This window comes from Dermacentor silvarum, chromosome 3 (genome assembly GCF_013339745.2).
Source record: "Dermacentor silvarum isolate Dsil-2018 chromosome 3, BIME_Dsil_1.4, whole genome shotgun sequence".
Lineage (NCBI taxonomy): Eukaryota > Metazoa > Arthropoda > Arachnida > Ixodida > Ixodidae > Dermacentor > Dermacentor silvarum.
Window position 1 is genome coordinate 58,727,668 of NC_051156.1, and position 23,347 is coordinate 58,751,014.

The window sequence follows — 23,347 nt, forward strand, 5'->3', positions numbered from 1 at the left end:
AAGGATTTTGCACAAGTTCTACACACAAAATACCAGTCTGTTTTAAAGCCATGTAGAATACAGCAATTTTGCACACTTTAGATTTTCTATTCGGTGCAGTTTACAAGATTGTGATATCATGTTTCATTGCTGAGTTAGACTTGTAAATTTGATAGTTTCGTTTTCTGAAGCTCTGCTATTTTGTCAATTTTATAAACAGTTGACGACTTAAAGAAAGAAATCGCAACCAACAGCCACTCGAGTTTCACTTTTATTTTAACTGCAACAAACGTCATCAAATGTGGTGCTGTGGCTGCAGAGAAAAAGGAATTCTCGTTTTACATGTATTTAGATAGGAGCACCCTAGCTAAAGCTTCCTCTTAAGGCGGCAGCCACACCGCCAGCAACTTTCAACGTATTTCGCTTTACCACCTGTTTGCCACCGCCTCCCACGGACCCACTCCCCATTCTACTACACTCTACCAACTCGTTCAAAAGAGACGATTTTTAGAAGAGCATCATCTGAAAGCACTAACAAAATATGGGCGCAAATGATGGCCCAGTAGTACAAGTTACGTCAGAAAGTTAGGCATTCGAGAACTGCGTGCTTGCAATCATAATACTAGTTTACCAAAACTGCCCTTGTGTCGCAATCATGGCCAAGTTTAGGCAAGTCAGAGGCTAATGGACGTTCTTTTTACCCCGATGTCCCTATTTCTTAGCCCCTTGCTGCATCCCGGCTAAGCTCTCATTTCTGCCACATATATTGTCATTAAAAACAAAATAATGCAAGATGTTTTTAATGTTCTTTTTCCAGTGTCTGTGGACAGCTGTTTACGAAATTTTGAGAAGAATTAACGATGGGGTTTTTTTATTTTGATTTTGAAATAGTATTCATTTTCGTCAAAGCTTCACAATTGAGGCAAACTGTAAAAATGGAAATTTGTGCTACAGCAACAATATTTAGCACACTCATTAAACAGGTTAAGGTCTCATAGCCCACCAAACTTCATAAGGCTACAATCATTAGTTTAGTAGATAAAATTCGTAAATATAGCAAATTTCGAAAAGTGTAGCAAATTAAGAATTTTTTCTAAAACACTTCCGTTTTGCACAGAAGCCTCAAACAACTCTTGCTGGCTCTTCTTTACGTATACGTTTTACACAAGAAAATGCATTCTTTGTAGCCGTAATAGTTTGTATTTGACATTGTTGTGAATTTGCGAGAATGCCCGGTGCATGTGAATGGAGCCTGCAACTTGAAGAATTTCGATATTTTTTTTCTTCTAAAGCATCCATTTCGCAAAGAATGCAAGTTAACTTTCGTACTACCGAGTGATATGCCCGCAAAATATAAAATATTGAATGAAATCTAAAATATGAATTTTTGGACCCGTGTTGATCTCTCGTGGAATCACCCCGTGCGTATTACTCTTCCCCCTTAAAGAAAGAAAAATGAGAAACGACCCTAATCCTTGAATTAGGTGCCTGCAAGTGACACTCGCACATCGGCGTTGGTGTACGCTCGTGTATTGTTTGGGTTAACTTTGTGTTTTCCTTGTGTTAACTTCGTCTTATTAAAGTTTTTGTGCTGCTGAGCACGAGGTCGTGGGATCGAATCCCGGCCGCGGCGGCCGCATTTCCATGGAGGCGAAATGCAAAAACGCCCGTGTGCTTGCGTTGTAGTGCCCGTTAAAGAACCCCAGGTGGTCAAAATTAATCCGGAGCCCTCCACTACGGCGTGCCTAACAATCACGACTGGTTTTGGCACGTAAAACCCCAGAAAGAAGAAGTGTTATTAAAGTGATGTGCGACACAGACACAGAGAATGCTCGTGAATTCTTGCTGTAAACGATGTAAACTTCACTACAGCAGGCCCAGTGTACTCGTTGTCTACTTCCATGGCGAACGGAACGGACGGGAAACCTAACTCCAAGGGGAGAGCGAACGGAACTGCCAGGTACATGGAGCCAAATCATTAGTGATGCGGTGGGTATCTAATGTGTACGATTGCGTGCTTTGGTGTACGGCGATTAGGCTTTCCTTAATTGTTTCTAATTATTCCTCAGACTCAATTAGCTCTTTACTGTACTAAATATGTGCTCTGATGTCATATCTATGATCAACCATAAGCAGAACCATCGATGTAGACCAGTTTTTATTGGTTTATGATTCATTTTTAATTTTGTCCCACCTCTGTAACAAACTGGAAGTCGGTCCCTAACCGGAAGTTGCTGCGCAATAATTAAGTGTCACTACTCCATCTCACAAGGTGGCGGGAGCACTGGCTGGAGCACTGAAAGCTACACGAATTCTTAGCTAATAGGAAGGCCGAATGCCGCTCGAGATGTGCTCATCCGCGCCGCGTCGTCTGCTCAGTGTCTGCTTGCCATCCTGTTACATGCTCCATGGTTGGTGGATTGACGCAAAAAAAAATATTTTGTCGCCGTAACCATAAGCAGAGTTTACATGCATCTGATAGCAGGGCTTCGCTTTACCTGTACGCTGTCCCTGCAGCTACCTTGAAGCCTCCTTAGCAAGAAGTAGGGGCGAATGCCCTTGCAAATGTTCACCTGCGCCACAGCGTCTACACGGCGTCTACTTGGCGTTTGCTCGCTACCACTATCACATACCATGCTAGGGCGGGGTAGTAAATTGATGATGCAGTGAACGATTAGTCTTTTATAGCGTTCCCCATCGTCAACGCATCAACAATGCTAATGATATGGCGCCATCTGCTAACTAGAAATCAAACCACTCTTACGGCTCAGGGCCATGTTTTTAGTCCTAGCAGCGTGAAAACAAACAGCCGATCGCAATAATTACGCCAAAACATACCTAACGTTTGGACTTCAGCTTCCGATGAGGCTTTGCGATGACGAATTTTGACCCTTGTTTTGACCCTTGTTTCTTGCTGACAGGGCAGAGAGCCAGTAAAAAGCGCGAATTCGGATCGAAGCGTGTGGTCGGCGCTATAAGTGATCTCGGTTAGGGTGGCTATTACGGTTACTATTACGGTCAAGAATTTTTAAAGGTTGCCTGCGGCAGATAGCACAATTCTAGTTCATGAGCTGGTCAACCTGAAGAGGCGGACATTACTTCCGGAACAAATTGAAATGTATGATCGAATAATTAACAGAAATTCACTAATTAGGTTTTAACTAATTACCTGATGGCCCATATTGCAATTCACAAATTGGAGCCGTGGAGTTCGCAAGGCGGATTCACTTGGAACGAATTCTAGGAATGACACCAGTTTCGAGATATTAATTCCCGAACTTTGCGTAGAAATGCATTGGCGTTCCAGTTAGGTTCTTAACAAAACGTCGCTTTTTGCATTAAAGCACAACATTAACTGGAACGCCAATGCATTTCTCCGCAAAGTTCGGGAATTATTATCTCGAAATTGGTGTCATCCTGAGAATTAATTCCAAGTGGATCCGCCTTGCGAACTCCATGGCTACAATTTGTAAATTGCAATGTGTGCCATCAGGGAATTAGTTAAAACTTAATTAGTAAATTTTTGAAAATTAGTCGACTATGTATTTAAATTTTTTGTGCAAGCAATGTCCGCCTCGTTGAGTAGACCAGCTCATTAGCTAGAATCGGGCTATCTGCCACAGGCAACCATACATAAATTTTGAAAGTGTTCGCTGACACACCCTGTATATATATTTCATCAATAGCCTAAGCATCTCGCGTTTATCTCGACTGCTGACCAAAGAACACTCCCATCAGCTTTGAACCCCATTGCTTTTGGTAGATAGACGTTAACTACGCCTTTTGCTTGGTGAGTATATTGGAATTCCATGACAATGTGCGGAATTGCTTGCGGACATTTGGCGCAGCAGACACATGCCTGGTTTTGTTGTAAATATTTGCGTCTCTATGTTTTTGTCCTTAGGCGGACAGGTGAGCATGAACACCCAGCGCACATAAAACAATAGGCGCGAAGCAGGTGCCAAAAACAGTTTTCTTGAAAACTGAATGACAGAGGCAACTGGATGAGGACGAGGAAGAAAGAGAGAACGCAGGGATGTTAACGTGAAATGCGTTTGGTTGGTTACCCTACTCTGGAGGACGGGAAAGAGGGAATCAAATCATGAAGAGAGAGGACCGGGGGGGGGGGGGGACGAGGTGATTTTGCCCATCCTCAAGAAATAAAAAAGTGCCCTCACAGATTTGTGGGCCAAGGAACAATGCGTACGGTCTTCAAGTAGCGCCTGCACGGACAACGGCCGATTGTCCGGTCAGCGCAGTGCGATAGGTATTGTTTGTCTTTCCGACTGAAATTCACGACAATGGCGTAATAAATGTTCCGTGTTGCCTTCGCTGCCGCAGGCGTCGCACGCAGCTCTGTCGGCCATTCCAGTCAATGTAGTGTAAGCCTTCGTGAAAGCCACTCCAAACCACAGCCTACCGGTATGGAAGTGATACCTCGTGTCGGTGAAGCCCTGGTGGAGGTCGGAGTTGGTGCGAAGGATTCAGTTCGTATAACCTGGTGCGCCTTATATCTGGAATGCTAAAATATGTTAAAGAGAGCATGCGTGTCAGGTGACGAAGCTGCCTTGCAGCGTCAGTCCTGCAAACAGTAATGGGAACGCTGTGTTCTTCTTGATGCGACTCTCGGGTAGCTTTGTCTGCGTGACCATTTCCACTGATACCATGGCCAGGTAGCCACTGCACAATAATTTCGTGGACTGTTTTGTTTGACGTCGTGGTAAACTTTGACTGTTTCGTACGCTAGCTGTGCGTGAGCTCCACGTCGGAGAACTCAGTGCATACAGTGTAAACCGGTCTCGAGTCGGAAAACACGGCCAAGATACAAGGACTCTCTGTGTCAATTCATTCAAATGCACTGCGCAGAGCCATGAATTCTGCAGCCATAGACTTCGTGAAATGTGACGTCTTGTGCCAGCAATACAGCAATCCAGGTTTCTGTGACTTAATACGATGGCCAAGCGCTTCCAAATGTTGTAAAGTTATATTATTGCAAATGTCCTATATTATTGCAAATGTCAATATCAAAGCAGCAAGTCTCGCAATGACACAATGTTTTTAGAGCCACTGCTTTCAAGATATGGCCATGACATTCAGTGAAAGCATTGATATAAAGGCGTCTGCACCGAATGCACGCTGTTTTGCGCCAGTAGCTATGGTTTTCTGAAGAAGTGAAAATTCAGTAGACTAATCTATCCCCACACGTGTCTAGTTTCTGAATAAGTTCATTGATTGACTTCACGGAAACGCTGATTTTTTGGCATATTAGGAGCGGTAGTAAATAGTGGATAATATTAGGAAGTACTTATGGTAAAGGTGCGGCTGCACTGCGGAGTGGGAACCGGGAAAAAGCCCCAATCTCATAACTTCGTCCTATTGCAGACGCGTTATGAGGCACACGCAAGCTGCTTTATTCCGCACAGCTTCAACGTACGTTCAGCCTCCTTCAAAAAAGCAAAGCAACACCACGAGCCACTGAGTATCTACGCTACCATTAGTTAGCCTACGCCAACTACATCTATGCGCGCATTGTAAGCTTCTGCAGGCAAAGCTTAACGTTTTGTTACTCGGCTGAATGTGCAGCGCTCATTTGCCTAAGATCGAGCACAGTAACGTCATTCATATAAATCTACAATCACAACTCAAGCCGTCTTTAGCTACGCCATTGAGCACAAATGATCCTAAAATGCACACGAAGCGCATAACTAGGTCGAAATAATGCCTTCATTGAGGAAATTGCTCTATTTGTAATGATGTACTCTCCAAAAACCTGCTCATCCAGCCTTTTATTGTAAATAAAATACCTAAACCTATAAAAATATTCCGCAAGGTTGTGACAAACATTTAACGTTTGTAAAACAACGTTCCGTTCATTCCTCCACCGTCCCATTAAAACTCGTGTCTTACAAAGCTCCCAATTTATCCTTACGTCTCAGGCACACTAGAGGCGTGGATATTCATTCCCTTTCAGAACAAACTATGAACCGTGGCCAAAGAAAGATGTTATTTCTTTTTTAGCTAATACATTCACGAACAATAATCCAAGCTTAGCTTTCAGCATGGCTATCATCATTCGAGGCAGTGATTGATTCAATGCCTAGACACAACCAGAGCCTTTTATTTACACGGTTGTGAGTAAATTTATCTACACAGTGTTTGACGACAGCCACGTTTATTTACAGAAAACATATCACACAGAAAAATAACACATTTTTGGTATTCAATCACTACATGCGCTTCTCTAGAAGGAGAAGGATGTCTGTTACCGTTTGCATCGTACGTATGTGGCTCTGAAAGCTTCAGTCGATACGGAAGCAGACATTCGCCGTTCGGCCGTTTCCTTCAATGACAATAAACAAATGTCGTACCCCGGACACCTCTCATCAAGAGGTCAAGTTGTATGGGGTCACGGCTTCACACCGTAGCCGAAGCCGTAACCACCACCGTATCCAAAGCCGTCATCAAATCCAAAGCCTTCATATCCGTAGCCTCTGTATCCGAATCCATATCCTCCTCCCAGGCCAGAGTGCGCGAGGAGAGCACCTCCGCCGTGCATCTTGTTCACGTGGTGCACAGTCTTCACCAGAAACGCTGGACCTTCCACGGCCTTGAACAGGCCTGGACCTCCGCGCAGAAGCGCTACACTGCTACCAATGCCGACTCCGCTGACGCCGTACCCAAACCCGTAGGCGTCGTTGAAGCCAAAGTCGTAGCCACCAAGATGTCCGCCGGCCATTGTAGTTTGCACAGTGACGCAGAAGAGGACGACTGCGCTCTGCGCGAAATACGGAAAGCGATATTATAACTAAATAAACAATACCAGTTCTCGCTCCAAAATAATGAACTATACAATACCATAATAACCTTGATATCTACTGAAAACTATGTTACGAGTATTAAGCCTAAGAATACAGTTATCATGCCTTTTCAAGAGCCAATTATTTTCTGAACATTAATTTTTGTTCAGAATTGCTTAGCTGCAAAATCTGTTTGGCAATAACCCTTCCTTATGCAGAAAAGGCACCATCAAAGACTGAAGCCCAGCTTTCCCTAACAGGAACACCGACCTTCAGTGGAAACCGACTCATACGGTGTTCTTAGAGCTGTGCTCAAACAAAATGTGCCAGTGAACAAATGTGCTGTGTCAAACGAAGTAGCACTTGTGATTGAGAAGCACTGAAACTGGTTATTCGTTTAGCTTCTTCAAGAATTGCTCTCAGTTCTGCCACACTTGTCAGTATGTCAGCTCATTGGCCCGTACTGTATAAGCAACTGATCGTCGCTTAACCGACGTTAGTACAAGAAATCCCCGACTTTCATGACGCCCAGTGCTTCTGAAAGTCTCGTCAGAAAAGCCAGTAGAAGCCATTCAATAGTGCAGATCACCCCCACCCTTTTTTTTCTCGACAGTTTGAGCATATGCTGTCCATAAATTTAGGTATATCTCCCGGACAACGCTTCGACAAAAGGATCTCTCTTCTTAAGACCACTGATGACGTTGTGTCCCATTGTCAAAACTTTGGCTTCAGAAACATCTCTAATTTTCTTTACATTTACTGATCATTTTAAATTTCCGACTTGCTGAAACAATTGGCTCTGTTTGATTGTTCTTACTCTTAGCCGTATTTACTTGCACACAAAAAGGCTTTCCAACACACGATAATCCCGTTTCTTATTTAATTGTTCCCAAGTAGCCACGTACAGCTGTTGAGAGTAGCTCTCCCTATCTGTATCTGATCAAACGGTAATCGCATATGCTACGCAAAGCACACAGCTACTATTCTCGCTAACTCATACCGCTACTTACAGTGAGACACATCTCGATATGGAACGCGCCTTCCTCATACGAAAAGGGACATTGTAATGAATAATACTGCAATACACAAATCTGAGAAGCTTCATCGCCTATTCCGAATGAAAGCCGCGACATATCTATAGCCGGGTACAACTTTAGAAGGCAGCGGCACTTGCCCCTCAAAGGCGGATGCACACGAGCATCCAGCAAGGGCGCGCACTCTAGACTCAAGTAATGAGCCGGACTGCCGGTGACCCCGCCGACGGAGAACATGGCTGCGCGCGCTTCGAACTGAGCCGAGTCGCGTCCCCTGTGTCCGTCTGCCCCTCGTCAGAGTGAATTCACTTACTGCTTGTGGTGCTCTGTCGTGCCAAAAATATCATTGCGAGCTTACGTTGCACCATTTCTGCCGCGTGCGTTTGTTCTGAACCCACCGTGGTGGCTTAGCGGTTATGTTGTTGCACTGCTAAGCTCGAGGTCGCGGGATATAATCCTGGCCGCGGCGGCCGCATTTTGATGAGGGCGAAATGCAATAATGCCCGTGTCCCGTACATTAGCGGCACGCTAGAGATCTAATGGTGGTCAAAATTAATGCGGAGTTTACCACAATGGAGTGCATCATAATCAAATCGTGGTTTCGGCACGTGAAACCCCAGAATTCAATTCAATTCAATAATGTTCTGAGCCGTCATCAGGCGAAGAAAGATTCAAGCGAGCATCGGTGACGCGGCGCTACGCTTCGTCTGAAAACAGGTACCCGCGGCGACACACGACTGCAAACAGTTGTCCTGCATGTTTGTTCCACGGTGTTTTGCTTTGCTCCCAAGTGAATTAAACCAGTGTATGTACTTTATAAACACACGCCCACGACCGTTCATCTCGCACCTTAGCAGACGATGTGCAATGTTGCAGAAGGCACGGGGTTATTTTTCTCTCGCCATCCGGCCTATGCTGTAGCATTACCACCACGATAGCCCTACCAAACCAGACATGAAAAACCGAGAAATGTCTTTTAAAAGCACGATTTCTTGAGCGGGACTACTTTAGTCGCGGAGGCAATCGGCTGCCGCGCTTCGGTCATCTGCGCGGAGCCTCTCCTGCCTTCTTAAGTTGTACCCGACTATATCAGTGGGGCTATACACATATAGACAACCGCTGTATGGTTCTCACCAGGGCGTTCATTGCTGCTCCTATGCCTTCGGCGACGTTGAAAGAAGCTCACGGACTGCCCTGAAGAGGATTCTGGAGGTTCTTATACGTGCATGATGGCTCCGGAAAACGTAAAGCCGGGATAGAAGCGCGACCTGTTCACACTCTCACAAGCGGGAGTTGTCAATGACGTCATCTCGTTGTTTCTCGCATAAGGCAAGGGAAGCGTTGCTATTCGCTTCGCTGCCGGACGCTCATTGTACTCGCCGTATCTCGAGCCCTCCGGGAAAAATGTGTTCAAGCACTCGCGCTGTCTTTTCTTCGTAAAACACGGAAACCGTCCAAAGACGACACGCGCACGCAAATGGTTGGAAGGTGCGATTCTCACCTCGGTGAGCGACGCCATTTGGAAGAGCGGCCATAAAGAAAACCACTGATATCTCGAAACGCTGCAGTTTGCATTCGCAGCGGGTTCGAAGAGCTGCTCTCTTCGAAGAAGGAAAACAATCTCTACACGGAAAAAAAAGAACTAATAAAGACCGAACCTGAACGGGAAAAAGGTAGTTACGTAGATAGGGTGCATTTGCAACGGCAGAAGCGTCGGAATACGTGGATAAGCAATACGCACGCGACAACCTTGCTACGTGTTGCTGTAGCCAGCCATACCTACGCACCTTTGCGCTTACCGCAGCGGCTCGCCGTCTGCAGTGAACCAGTGCACTTTCAAGCTCGATATACACGCTCTAACATTGAGTACTCTCTCGAAGCAAAATCAAATTAAGATATCATCTGAAATTTTTACTTTTAGCAAGACCATTCGGGAAACGCTTTAAAGTTCTGTCTGATGAAAGTTTTACTGTTTTCACAACGAAGCTGGAGGAAGTCCTGCGCTCGCGAACAGATCAATAACAGGCTCTAAGTATTTGCCAAAAATGGATGAATGAACCTTCGGACCTGACTCAGTGGTTTTAGAGCTCTAAACGCTTCAAACTCGGCTGAAAAAAGCTTCCTCCTCAACTAGTTGATAAAGCAACTACTACTAGTACTGTCTCCGTTGCATCGACAACACCCCTTCGTACCCGTGCTGTGTTTCACACAAAAAAAAAACAACAGGAATTATAGGCACTGTTACTGAGGCACGTACAGCTGCAACGGAAAAAGATTAGCACAAGTGACCGCCAACCCGAGCAGATAAATTGCGGCACGCGACGCTGTTGGGCCCGCGCACGCCGAAAACGAGAGTGCCAGGCACCCCTTCTTTGAAACATGAATCACGTGGCACTTTGGATACCAGCGTGCACGGGAACAAGAGCCCTGCGTACCGCAATTTGCCTGCGCCGGTCATCGGCCACTTGTGTTAATCTTTTCCCGATGCAGCTGTACTTTCGTTTCTTGTCAAGTTCAGGCAAAATATTACATCTGCTATACTTTTCAGAGTTGCTGAATTTGTAAAGGTATTATGTCATTAAATCGGCAATTGGTTTCTGCATGCGCTAAATAAGTTTTTTTTTTCTGCATAGCTTTCCGCCCTTAACAACTGTCTTATAGATTTGGCTTCTCCAATAACTGGGCAATTTCTGCTTTCAAGTAAATCGAACGATGTTCTTCAAAGCATTGGTCTAGTCTAGCATCATGTTCAATTTTGTGCATTTACCACTTCAAAAGTCAACCGTCACTTTCCGCATTGCTATTAGCGCTAGGAAAAAAAAAAGTATGTGAATATGCTGGAATAAGTTAGAGCCTGCATTCACAAAGACGTTTGGCGCTATAAACTTGTGGAAAAGGTGGCGTATTTCTACAGCATTAGGTATAATCACGCAATAGTGATGCCTGCCAATGGTTGGGAGCCAACAGAAAAAAGACGCGCTTCGAAACACGGCACCATTTTGTGTGTGTGCGCACCAGCATTCGGTGAACAACCCGGGAAGCCTTATTCGTTTCGTCTCGTTTAAATTTGAACCTTACGGACATTACAGGTTTACAAGGAGAAGAAGAACAGCACTCTGAGAACGCCAAACAAGACAGTGTATAAGAGGAAGATTGATACTTGAAATCCAACGCTCGGTAGGAAAATCGAACACATACGCCAACTTTGTAATGTGCACGAAGCAGCTTCTCTGCACCATAAGGACTTCTTTGTCTCATTTTGTAGTCCTGTCGTCTATGTGAACGTTTTAACACTTTACGCAAAATTAGTTTGGGAGTGGGTACTAGGGGGAGACAGGGTGCAAGAGCTGTAAAATTGCTGTCATTGTTGGAACGCTTCCTGAATTTGCCCAATATTTGTCCGCTGCTGGCGAGAAGAAATTTTTCAAGGTGCCCGATAATAATTCCTTTTTTTGCATGCAAATTCGCACCTTTAGCTCGCAATAGGCGCCCATTTTTATAACTTTAGGCAATAACTATAGTTCTCGGGACTATAGTCCTGAGAACTCGTCTTTATGAATGCACTTGCAAAAAGGTAATATGATTCCGTTGGTGTTCTACGCATGGGCGAGAAGTGCGCCTGAACTTTTTGTGGGTGCTTAACACTGTGCCATTTTGTGCATCGTGCTTCGATTCGTTGTGCGAATGAAGTGGTTATATAATTTTTTTAGAGATACCGTACAGTGTTATTAGGAGAAATGAGTCCCAGTTTAGAAAGAGCCATTTAGTGTAAGCGGGCCAAATGCGTCCCACTTTAGGAAAATAAACACCGGGCTGTGCAGAAGTAAAATTAGGTGCAAACTACTTCTAAGCACCTCATTCACTCATACCACACAAAGCATTTTCAAAGTCATGTTTCATGAGGAACCTAATTGGAAACACTTTTGCTTTTAGAACCTCGATAGTCAATGAGACAAGTACGTCCCGCTTTTTTTAAGTAAGCGGCTTGGTTTTTAGAAGTGAAATTTCTTGTAAACTATATCTGGGCACCTAATTTAATCATACCACTCAAACATTTGAAGGAATGTGTATGGAGCCAAAGTTGCACCAGGGAAATAGTTTTTCTCGTTGCGCTAACAGAGGGTTGTACAAACGTTAGCTACAGTGACATCCGCCGTTCCACCGCTGCTCTTCTACGAGCATCAAACACTTGTATGGGTACATACAAAAAATATTGTTACATTGCGGAAGTCACAGATAACGATTTATATTTACAATACTTACAAGAGGAAGACTGGAGCTGGAGACTGGAGGCCATCACAGACCCCAGACAAGATGTTCAGTTCCTGGCTGTCCAGAGGGCCCGTGAACGAGTGGAGAGGCACGGCCTCTCTTTTCCGACATGGGACTATCCAACAGCTAGCAGGCCTCCCTGCCTAGCTTCTCAGGACCTCAATAAAGTTGTTTACTAATACTACAACTCACAAGAAAGACAACGATGTACAAACAGGTTGGATGTGGAAACCGATTTCACCTCGACACGGCAAATCGTCGGCTTCTGACTTTGGCGCCATTATTGGTTGCGCCTTAACATAACCCCCGCCTGTAAGGGCGACGTCTCGGCGCCAGCTATAATGGACCTCAACTCTAGGCAAATTAAGGCAAAGTACCGGATCTTCTGCGCGGCCTGAGAGTCGGTGAGCCGGGAGCTGGCAATCTTGCCCGCCGTGTGAGTCCGGGCGAAGACGTCTTGAACCTATTCAGTGGGAGTGTGCGTCGAGGAAGGAAGCAGTGTATCAAAAGGTAGAGTGGCGGCCGAACAGAAGGTAAAATGGGGAAAAGCCAGCGGTCTCGTGACGAGACGAATTGTAAGCGAAGGTCACGGAGGGTTACGCGTTATTCCAATCACTGTGGTCATAAGAAACGTACATAGGTAGCATTTCTGTCAACGTGTGATTGAGCCGCTCCGTGAGTCCGTTTGTCTGCAGGTGGTAGGCGGTGGAAAGCTTGTGCTCGCCAGAATAGGAACGAAGCAAGTCTTCGACGACGAGGGACAAGAAGTTGTGCCGCAATCAGCGAAGAGCTGCCGGGGTGCGCCATGATGGAGGTTGACGTCATGTAAAAGGAAATCCGGCGCCTCAGTTGCACAGCTTGTGGGCAAAGCTCACGTGATCGCGTAATGGGTCGCGTAGTAAGTCGTGACAACGACCCACTTATTGGCCGTTTTCGACGTCGGAAAAGGGCCGAGAAGATCGAGACCGACGCGAAATAATGGTTCTGAGGGCACATCGATGGGGTCAAGGCAGTGTTGTACGGAACGGCGTTCCAAGGAACGACGTTCCTAGAACTAGTTCCTTCTTGGAGGAACGAAGAAACGCCACGGTTTCATTATGGGTCGGTAGAACTGTAACGGTAACTCGTTAGGTTTAGGAAGGAACGGCAGAGGGAAAGGCATTCCTTCTGTAAACGTTCCACGGCATTCAGCAGACGCACCCACGTACGCAGCACATCATGCAGGGCGGATGGGCGACCGCGTGAGGCACAAACTACTACCGATTGCCTGTCACGTGACTATGGTGCGTTGTTTTTTGCGAGTTCTCCGTTACATTTTTTATGACTAGGCTTCAATATTGTCACGTGAGGCTCCCTCTTGTCGTTTCTTTCCTCCATGCCGGCCTGCCGCAGAGAAACGATGACATCAGGATCGCAATACCACTCGAGGGACTTCGCGGCGGCTGGAAATTTTCAGTCCTCCCTTGACTCACATTCGTGATGACCATATCGACCATGAGCCTACTGTGAAGACCCTCAAACGCTTCGGTGTAACGAATCTTCAACATTACCACTGAAGTGCTGACGAAAAAAACGGTTTCGTCTGTCGGACACCAACATCGAGATGCAACTCTTCCTTAGTTAAAACGAGGGACTTTACTAAGTTGCGAATGTGCATTCTGGACATTTTGTTTCCAATCATGCTGGAATTTTGAATGAGCATTCATTAAACGCCTATGTATTGTTCCTTTAGGGCAGTTCCTTGGGGAAGAAATTTAATTATAATGGTGCATGTGAGTAACTTTCCATTCACAGATCTGAATCGCGGTATCCTGACTACGCATTTGAAGACCGAAGTGGAAAGTACCCTATGTGTTGCACTTGTAATAGACGAGCACCAAAGTTGCAGTTAGACATGCCTGGAGTGTCCGGTGCTCCCTGAAAAAATTCGTCTAGGAGCGTTTGTTTGGATTTTTATCTCCAGATAATCTGCTGCTGGCGATGCTCAAATTCGTACAATATACGTAGTTCGATGTGAGCTTTAAATCGCTCATTCATTTCGCCTCAGAATTATCCGACGCTATATCTTTATTTTAAAAAATAGAATGTAACGTTAATGTAACGACACGTTCTAATGTTCGAAGTGTAACTGGAACGCGTTGCTTTCGCATTAAAGGAACTTGTAACGGGAACTCGTTTCAAGATTAGGAAGGAACGAGGAACGAACTTTCGTTCCTGTTTTAGAGGAACGTGTTCAACACTGGGTCAAGGTGACCAGCGGGCAGCACAGCAGGTTTTTTTGCGGCGCTGACAGAGTGCCCAGGCTGCAACGTAGCGGCGCGCGGAGCGGTACAGGCCTGGCCAGTAGAAGCGGCGCCGTACAAGGTTGTAAGTGCAAGACACTCTGAGGTGGCCTGCAGTAGGTACGCCATGCAACTGCTGAAGAACTGATATCCGAAGATGGCGTGGTTCAACGAGTAAAATTCTGCTCCTTCAGGGCGTAAGCTGCTACGGTAGAGAACGTCGTCAGCGAAGTACGAAAATGCACAGAGTGGGTTCCGAATGTCCAGAATTGAGACGATCGATGAGAACACGTAAGCAGTCATCACGCCGTTGTTCAGTGCGAATGTCACGCAGATCAGAAATGGCCTGGACGCAAGCGTCGGTGTCATGCGCATCACATTCACGGTGGTCGACAGGATGACGGGAGAGGCAGTCGCATCCTGGTGCAAGCAGCCCGACTTGTATAAGACAACCAATGAATATTCTTGGAGCCGTAGCGCCCACCTACCCAATTGTCCAGCGGCGTCTTCAAGTGAGGAGAGCCAGGACAAGGCATGGCTTATAATTACTGGCGGTTTACTCGCGAAACCACAATCTGATTATGGGGCATGCCGTAGTAACTCCGGAATAACTTCGAACCCCTGAGGGTTTTTGACGTGCACCTAAATCTAAGTACGCGAGTGTTCTTGCATTCAATTTGATTGAAATGAGCCCGCCGCTGCTGTAATCGAACCCGCTACCTCGAGCTGCGCAGCGCAACGTCTCAGGCGCTGCGCTACCGCGGCGATTGGGTCTATACAGCGCCGTATTACAAACTTTGCTCAAGAAGGAGTCAAACTGCTTTAATTCTTACTGCGGCTGTAGTTGAAAACTAGAAACTCAGTTTGCCGTGCCTGTCCGTCTGTCCATTCAATTACGCCGTCGTCATCATGCCAACGTACCCACAGCCCCTCCTCATCCTAACATTTACCCTGCCTTTGTCACCAAAAAAAAGCACATTTTACATACCACTGACGCCACTTGATAATTTATTTCTTTTATTTTTCATTTACACATACTGCAGACTTATTTAGGGCTATCGCAGGATTCTTTTTACCAGCAATTTTCACATTATTGTGCTCGCAACAATGTAAGGTTTTAATTCCGTGTTGGTGAAAGTAGTGCACTGACCAGGACAAAGTGGAGATGCACAAGAATACACGACACTCCTGCAATCGCAACTACTTTATTTCAGAAAAGCACTTCATATTTATATACCTGCGCACCCGCTCACGTCAAATATATGCAAAACAAGAATAAAGCACTTTTCAAATTGTCACCTGCGCACACTCGGGCGTCAAAGATAGGCAACTTATCTAACGTGGTGCTTAACCCCAGCGTAATCGTTGCAACCCTAACATAATTATTTTATTATTACCAAATTTGTTCTACTGTCTTTCCACAAAGGTGACATAAGGAAGGCTCAGTAGAACAGGTGGTTGACAGATGCAGCTCTCTTTTCTTTTGTTAATGTGAAAAGCTCCTACTATTTCCCCTGGTCAGCTGATCCTTACGGTGAGAAAGAACTATGTGCCACTCAAAGAGGCAAGCACCCACACTGTGAACAATGTCCTTAAATGTGGGAATAAGTGTTGCCCCCCCCCCCCCCCCACCCCAGTAGCCTTTTGTTCGTACGGGACGGTTCCGTACGGTTCTGTGTGGACTACCGACGGCTCAACAAGATAATCCGCAAGGACGTCTATCCGCTGCCATGAATAGACGACGCGATTGACAGCCTCCAAGGAGCTGAATTCTTTTCATCCCTCGATTTGCGCTCAGGGTACTGCCAAGTCCCTATCGCTGAGGACGCTGGACCGAAGACAGCCTTCGTCACGCCCGACGGCTTGTACGAATTCAACGTCATGCCGTTCGTACTGTGTAATGCGCCCGCGACCTTCGAGCGCATCATGGATACCGTCTTGCGCAACCTAAAGTGGCACACGTGCTTGTGCTACCTCGACGACGTCGTCGTTTTCGCGCCGGACTTCTCCACGCATCTTCAACGAGTGGACGTGACTGCGTCTAATGCCCCCTCCCTCGGTAAAATTTCGGGGAGTACCTCGCTTTGGGTATCTGCGCTCTCCGACAGCGTTATTTCGGACCAGGGAGCCGTTCGTGATACCACTTTACATCTTAAGTGATCGGCATGGCAATACCTAAGAAGCCCATCTACGCGTACCAGGAACGTCACTTTTGACACCTTCTTTACAATTTTCCCTGGCCACCAATTCACCCTTTCGTTGCGAACAGTACGGACATACACCTCTTCGCCTTGCGTAAAGTCCCGGCTGTTACCCCTTCTTGCATCTGCCGCGAGTTTATTTTTTTCACTTCTGTTTTTCCACACTTTAATCCTGCACGGTTTCAGCATGGACAGTCTGGTTCGGATTTTTCGTCCGAGAAACAACTCGCAGGGCGCTGATTCTGTGTACGAGTGCGGCGTCGTCCTGTATGAAAACAATAAATTATCAATGCGGTGTTGTAACGACCGCGTCCGGCCGGCTCTTTCATCTTCTAGCTGTGATTTCAAGATTCCCCTCTTCGTGGTCTGCACCAACTTTTCAACTGCACCGTTTGACTGAGGGTGATACGGGGGCGTGAAAAGTGACTTTACACCGTTTTGTTCCAAGAAGTGTTGAAATTCCCTGGATCTAAATTGTGGACCGTTGTCGGTTACCACAACACTGGGCAGGCCATACGCCGCAAAGCTGCTCCTTACCGCCTCCACCGTGGCCAAGGCTGATGTGCCGTGCATTACTCTTACCTCCAGCCATTTTGAGTACGCGTCTACCATCAGCAGCAATGATCTCCCTTCGACTTCCGCAAAATCTAAATGAACCCTCTCCCAAGTGTTTGTAGCTATTGGCCACGGTTGCACCCGTACTGCTTGCGCTGAATTCCGTACTTTGACAGACCTCGCACGCTCGTACCATGTCTTCTAGTTCTGTATCAAGATTTGGCCACCAAATCCAACTACGCGCCAGCATTTTCATTTTCGTCATTCCTGGGTGGCTTTCGTGTAATGGATACAGAACACTTGGCCTAAGAGCTTTCGGGATAACAACTCGACTGTTCCACAACAAACAGCCCTGCTCTATCGACAACTCGTGTCGACGATTAAAATACGGGCGGTATTGATCTTCTGTTTCTTGAGGCCAACCACGCCACGTCATGTCTACTACCGCTCTCAGAACCTCATCCCTGCTTGTTTCTTCAGCCACTTCCTGGGCTGTAAAGGGAACCTCTGATAAAGGCGAAAAAAAATATTTCTTGTTCTTCCCCCGTAGTTGATTCTAACGGAAGCCTAGATAAACCATCTGCGTGGCCCACTTGTTGGCCTTTCTTGTACTTGATGACATACTGATGACAAGCCAAGAAATTTTTCCATCGCTGCACTCTTGCTATCGCTACTTGACTGCTGTGTCTCTTCGGATCAAACAACTGCATCAGCGGCTGATGATCAGTCACTATTTCGAACTGCCGACCGAACAAGTACTTATGAAACTTTTTAATGCCAAAAATAATGGCTAGAGCTTCGCGCTCAATTTGTGCATAGTTTCTTTCGGCCGCTGAAAGGGTGCGTGACGCGAATGCAATAGGTCTCTCGCAGCGACCTTCGGTGTAAGCGAGCACCGCTCCAAGGCCGTATGCCGATGCGTCACATGTCAAGCGCAGCGGTTTGTTACCATCGTACAAAGCTAGCACTGAGTCCTCGCTCAGAAGCAGCTTGCATTTCTGAAAGCTGGTTTCACACTCTTTTGTCCATTCCCACGGAGAATCTTTTCTGAGGAGCTTGTAGAGCGGTTCTAAGGTCGTGGCTGTTTGGAAAAGGAATCTAGCGTAAAAATTCACGAACCCTAGGAAAGCCTTCAATTCGGAGACACTAGTCGGAGTTGGAGCCCGAAATATGGCTTCTACTTTATCTTTCGTAGGATGCATGCCAAGTGCGTCAATTTCGTGACCAAGATAGCGGACGCGTTTTTTAAGAAATTGACATTTATCAGCGTTGGCACGTATCCCATGCTTCCGTAGCCTCTGCAGCACTTGTACAGTGCGTCTCAGGCACTCGTGTTCGGTCTTTCCTGCTATGAGAACATCATCGAGATAGCACACTGTGCCCTCCAAGCCAGCCAATACTCGATCCATTACTGACTGGAAAATGGCAGGTGCGCTCGCGACACCAAACGGTAAACGCGTGAAACGGAATAGGCCAAGGTGTGTATTTATCGTTAGCAACTCTAGCGAAAGATCATCCATTCGAAGTTTCAAGTACGCTTGCGATAAATCAAGCACACTGAAACAAGTTTCCCCTGCCAACGACGCAAACACGTCTTCAGGCAATGGTAGAGGGTAGTGGGCAACGGTAATACAGGGGTTTAAAGACACATGGTAGTCACCACAGAGCCTGACGGCTTCTCCATCACTCTTCAGAACTGCTACGACAGGGGTTGCCCATTGGCTTTCACGCACCGGGTACAGCACACCTGCCGATTCCAACTCCTTCAATTCTTTTTCAACTTTGTCTTTCAGGGCGTACGGCACTGGCCTGGCTTTACAGAATACAGGTTGCGCTCCCTGCTTCAGAACAATGGAGCCCACAAACCCTTAAACCCTTAATAGGGCCCGTGAACACATCCTTGTACTTGTCTAGCAAGCCCTCCTGTTTAGCGATTGTGTTCACTCGCAAGACATGCGACCAGTTTAGGCGAATATGCTTCAACCAATCTCGGCCAAGCAATGCCGGTACCGTGCGCCCCTGTTCATTCGCAGCTATCACAAGCGGCAGTCTAAAGGAATTGCCTTCATGAGATACATTTACAGTGACACTGCCCTTCAAGGGAGCGCTTGAGCCATTGTATGTCCTTAAGCGAAACTGCGCAGGCTCATATGGCACATGTCCAAAATATTTCACAAATTCACTTTCAGGCATAATAGATACCGCTGAGCCCGTGTCTATTTCCATGGCAATGGTTTGCCCATTTACATTCATATCAACTTTGTACGGCTGAACTTTTTCTCCTAACGCGTACAATTCTAAGCTAGACACGTCAGCTTCCGTGGTGAAATTGCTCTGCCTTCTCTTACACATAATAGCTAAATGTCCCATCTGGGAACAACTATAGCACCTTGCCTTGGTGTGTCGACAGTCCTGCTGGTGGTGGCGACCCCCACAACGGAAACACGACCGCATCCTGTCCTTGTCAGCAGACCCTTTCCTCGCAGCCGCCGCCGTACCAGGTCGTCGACAGTCGCTGGTCGGTCGCGTAGTCGCGGCACTGTCGCCGCTTTGCCACTTGACGTCGTCCTCCTGTTCTCGGGTCACGTCGCGTCCCGATAGCACATCCCTCGCGTGGTCGTAGTCGCTGCACTGTCGCCTAGTCACTGCGCTGTCGCCACGTTGCCACTTGACGTCGTCCTCCTGTTCTCGGGTCACGTCGCGTCCCGATAGCACATCCCTCGCGTGGTAATAGTCGCTGCACTGTCGCCTAGTCACTGCGCTGTCGCCACGTTGCCACTTGACGTCGTCCTCCTGTTCTCGAGTCACGTCGCGTCCCGATAGCACATCCCTCGCGTGGTCGTAGTCGCTGCACTGTCGCCTAGTCACTGCGCTGTCGCCACGTTGCCACTTGACGTCGTCCTCCTGTTCTCGGGTCATGTCGCGTCCCGATAGCACATCCCTCGCGTGGTCGTAGTCGCTGCACTGTCGCCTAGTCACTGCGCTGTCGCCACGTTGCCACTTGACGTCGTCCTCCTGTTCTCGGGTCATGTCGCGTCCCGATAGCACATCCCTCGCGTGGTCGTAGTCGCTGCACTGTCGCCTAGTCACTGCGCTGTCGCCACATTGCCACTTGACGTCGTCCTCCTGTTCTCGGGTCATGTCGCGTCCCGATAGCACATCCCTCGCGTGGTCGTAGTCGCTGCACTGTCGCCTAGTCACTGCGCTGTCGCCACGTTGCCACTTGACGTCGTCCTCCTGTTCTCGGGTCACGTCGCGTCCCGATAGCACATCCCTCGCGCGGTCATAGTCGCTGCACTGTCGCCTAGTCACTGCGCTGTCGCCACGTTGCCACTTGACGTCGTCCTCCTGTTCTCGGGTCACGTCGCGACCCGATAGCACATCCCTCGCGTGGTCGTAGTCGCTGCACTGTCGCCTAGTCACTGCGATGTCGCCACGTTGCCACTTGACGTCGTCCTCCTGTTCTCGGGTCACGTCGCGTCCCGATAGCACATCCCTCGCGTGGTCGTAGTCGCTGCACTGTCGCCTAGTCACTGCGCTGTCGCCACGTTGCCACTTGACGTCGTCCTCCTGTTCTCGGGTCATGTCGCGTCCCGATAGCACATCCCTCGCGTGGTCGTAGTCGCTGCACTGTCGCCTAGTCACTGCGCTGTCGCCACGTTGCCACTTGACGTCGTCCTCCTGTTCTCGGGTCACGTCGCGTCCCGATAGCACATCCCTCGCGTGGTCGTAGTCGCTGCACTGTCGCCTAGTCGCTGCACTGTCGCCTAGTCACTGCGCTGTCGCCACGTTGCCACTTGACGTCGTCCTCCTGTTCTCGGGTCCCGTCGCGTCCCGATAGCACATCCCTCGCGCGGTCGTAGTCGCTGCACTGTCGCCTAGTCGCTGCACTGTCGCCTAGTCACTGCGCTGTCGCCACGTTGCCACTTGACGTCGTCCTCCTGTTCTCGGGTCACGTCGCGTCCCGATAGCACATCCCTCGCGTGGTCGTAGTCGCTGCACTGTCGCCTAGTCACTGCGCTGTCGCCACGTTGCCACTTGACGTCGTCCTCCTGTTCTCGGGTCACGTCGCGTCCCGATAGCACATCCCTCGCGTGGTCGTAGTCGCTGCACTGTCGCCTAGTCACTGCGCTGTCGCCACGTTGCCACTTGACGTCGTCCTCCTGTTCTCGGGTCACGTCGCGTACCCGATAGCACATCCCTCGCGTGGTCGTAGTCGCTGCACTGTCGCCTAGTCACTGCGATGTCGCCACGTTGCCACTTGACGTCGTCCTCCTGTTCTCGGGTCACGTCGCGTCCCGATAGCACATCCCTCGCGTGGTCGTAGTCGCTGCACTGTCGCCTAGTCACTGCGCTGTCGCCACAGTTGCCACTTGACGTCGTCCTCCTGTTCTCGGGTCACGTCGCGTCCCGATAGCACATCCCTCGCGTGGTCGTAGTCGCTGCACTGTCGCCTAGTCACTGCGATGTCGCCACGTTGCCACTTGACGTCGTCCTCCTGTTCTCGGGTCACGTCGCGTCCCGATAGCACATCCCTCGCGTGGTCGTAGTCGCTGCACTGTCGCCTAGTCACTGCGCTGTCGCCACGTTGCCACTTGACGTCGTCCTCCTGTTCTCGGGTCCCGTCGCGTCCCGATAGCACATCCCTCGCGCGGTCGTAGTCGCTGCACTGTCGCCTAGTCGCTGCACTGTCGCCTAGTCACTGCGCTGTCGCCACGTTGCCACTTGACGTCGTCCTCCTGTTCTCGGGTCACGTCGCGTCCCGATAGCACATCCCTCGCGTGGTCGTAGTCGCTGCACTGTCGCCTAGTCGCTGCACTGTCGCCTAGTCACTGCGCTGTCGCCACGTTGCCACTTGACGTCGTCCTCCTGTTCTCGGGTCACGTCGCGTCCCGATAGCTCATCCCTCGCGCGGTCATAGTCGCTGCACTGTCGCCTAGTCACTGCGCTGTCGCCACGTTGCCACTTGACGTCGTCCTCCTGTTCTCGGGTCACGTCGCGACCCGATAGCACATCCCTCGCGTGGTCGTAGTCGCTGCACTGTCGCCTAGTCACTGCGCTGTCGCCACGTTGCCACTTGACGTCGTCCTCCTGTTCTCGGGTCATGTCGCGTCCCGATAGCACATCCCTCGCGTGGTCGTAGTCGCTGCACTGTCGCCTAGTCACTGCGCTGTCGCCACGTTGCCACTTGACGTCGTCCTCCTGTTCTCGGGTCACGTCGCGTCCCGATAGCACATCCCTCGCGTGGTCGTAGTCGCTGCACTGTCGCCTAGTCGCTGCACTGTCGCCTAGTCACTGCGCTGTCGCCACGTTGCCACTTGACGTCGTCCTCCTGTTCTCGGGTCCCGTCGCGTCCCGATAGCACATCCCTCGCGCGGTCGTAGTCGCTGCACTGTCGCCTAGTCGCTGCACTGTCGCCTAGTCACTGCGCTGTCGCCACGTTGCCACTTGACGTCGTCCTCCTGTTCTCGGGTGACGTCGCGTCCCGATAGCACATCCCTCGCGTGGTCGTAGTCGCTGCACTGTCGCCTAGTCGCTGCACTGTCGCCTAGTCACTGCGCTGTCGCCACGTTGCCACTTGACGTCGTCCTCCTGTTCTCGGGTCACGTCGCGTCCCGATAGCACATCCCTCGCGTGGTCGTAGTCGCTGCACTGTCGCCTAGTCACTGCGCTGTCGCCACGTTGCCACTTGACGTCGTCCTCCTGTTCTCGGGTCACGTCGCGACCCGATAGCACATCCCTCGCGTGGTCGTAGTCGCTGCACTGTCGCCTAGTCACTGCGATGTCGCCACGTTGCCAGTTGACGTCGTCCTCCTGTTCTCGGGTCACGTCGCGTCCCGATAGCACATCCCTCGCGTGGTCGTAGTCGCTGCACTGTCGCCTAGTCACTGCGCTGTCGCCACGTTGCCACTTGACGTCGTCCTCCTGTTCTCGGGTCACGTCGCGTCCCGATAGCATATCCCTCGCGTGGTCGTAGTCGCTGCACTGTCACCTAGTCGCTGCACTGTCGCCTAGTCACTGCGCTGTCGCCACGTTGCCACTTGACGTCGTCCTCCTGTTCTCGGGTCACGTCGCGTCCCGATAGCACATCCCTCGCGCGGTCATAGTCGCTGCACTGTCGCCTAGTCACTGCGCTGTCGCCACGTTGCCACTTGACGTCGTCCTCCTGTTCTCGGGTCACGTCGCGTCCCGATAGCACATCCCTCGCGTGGTCGTAGTCGCTGCAC

General features: G+C 49.0%; 1 protein-coding gene across 1 annotated transcript; it reads right to left on the reverse strand.

Annotated features, from left to right (window-relative positions):
• Positions 1-6,246: 6,246 nt before the first annotated feature.
• On the reverse strand, positions 6,247-9,262 carry LOC125944487 (acanthoscurrin-1-like). Its single transcript, XM_049664988.1, has 2 exons — positions 8,945-9,262; positions 6,247-6,754 (listed from the first exon to the last, which is right to left on the reverse strand). The coding sequence occupies exons 1-2, from the start codon at positions 8,954-8,956 to the stop codon at positions 6,386-6,388; spliced, it is 381 nt and encodes a 126-aa protein (XP_049520945.1). The 5' UTR covers positions 8,957-9,262; the 3' UTR covers positions 6,247-6,385.
• Between the last annotated feature and the right edge of the window lie 14,085 nt (positions 9,263-23,347).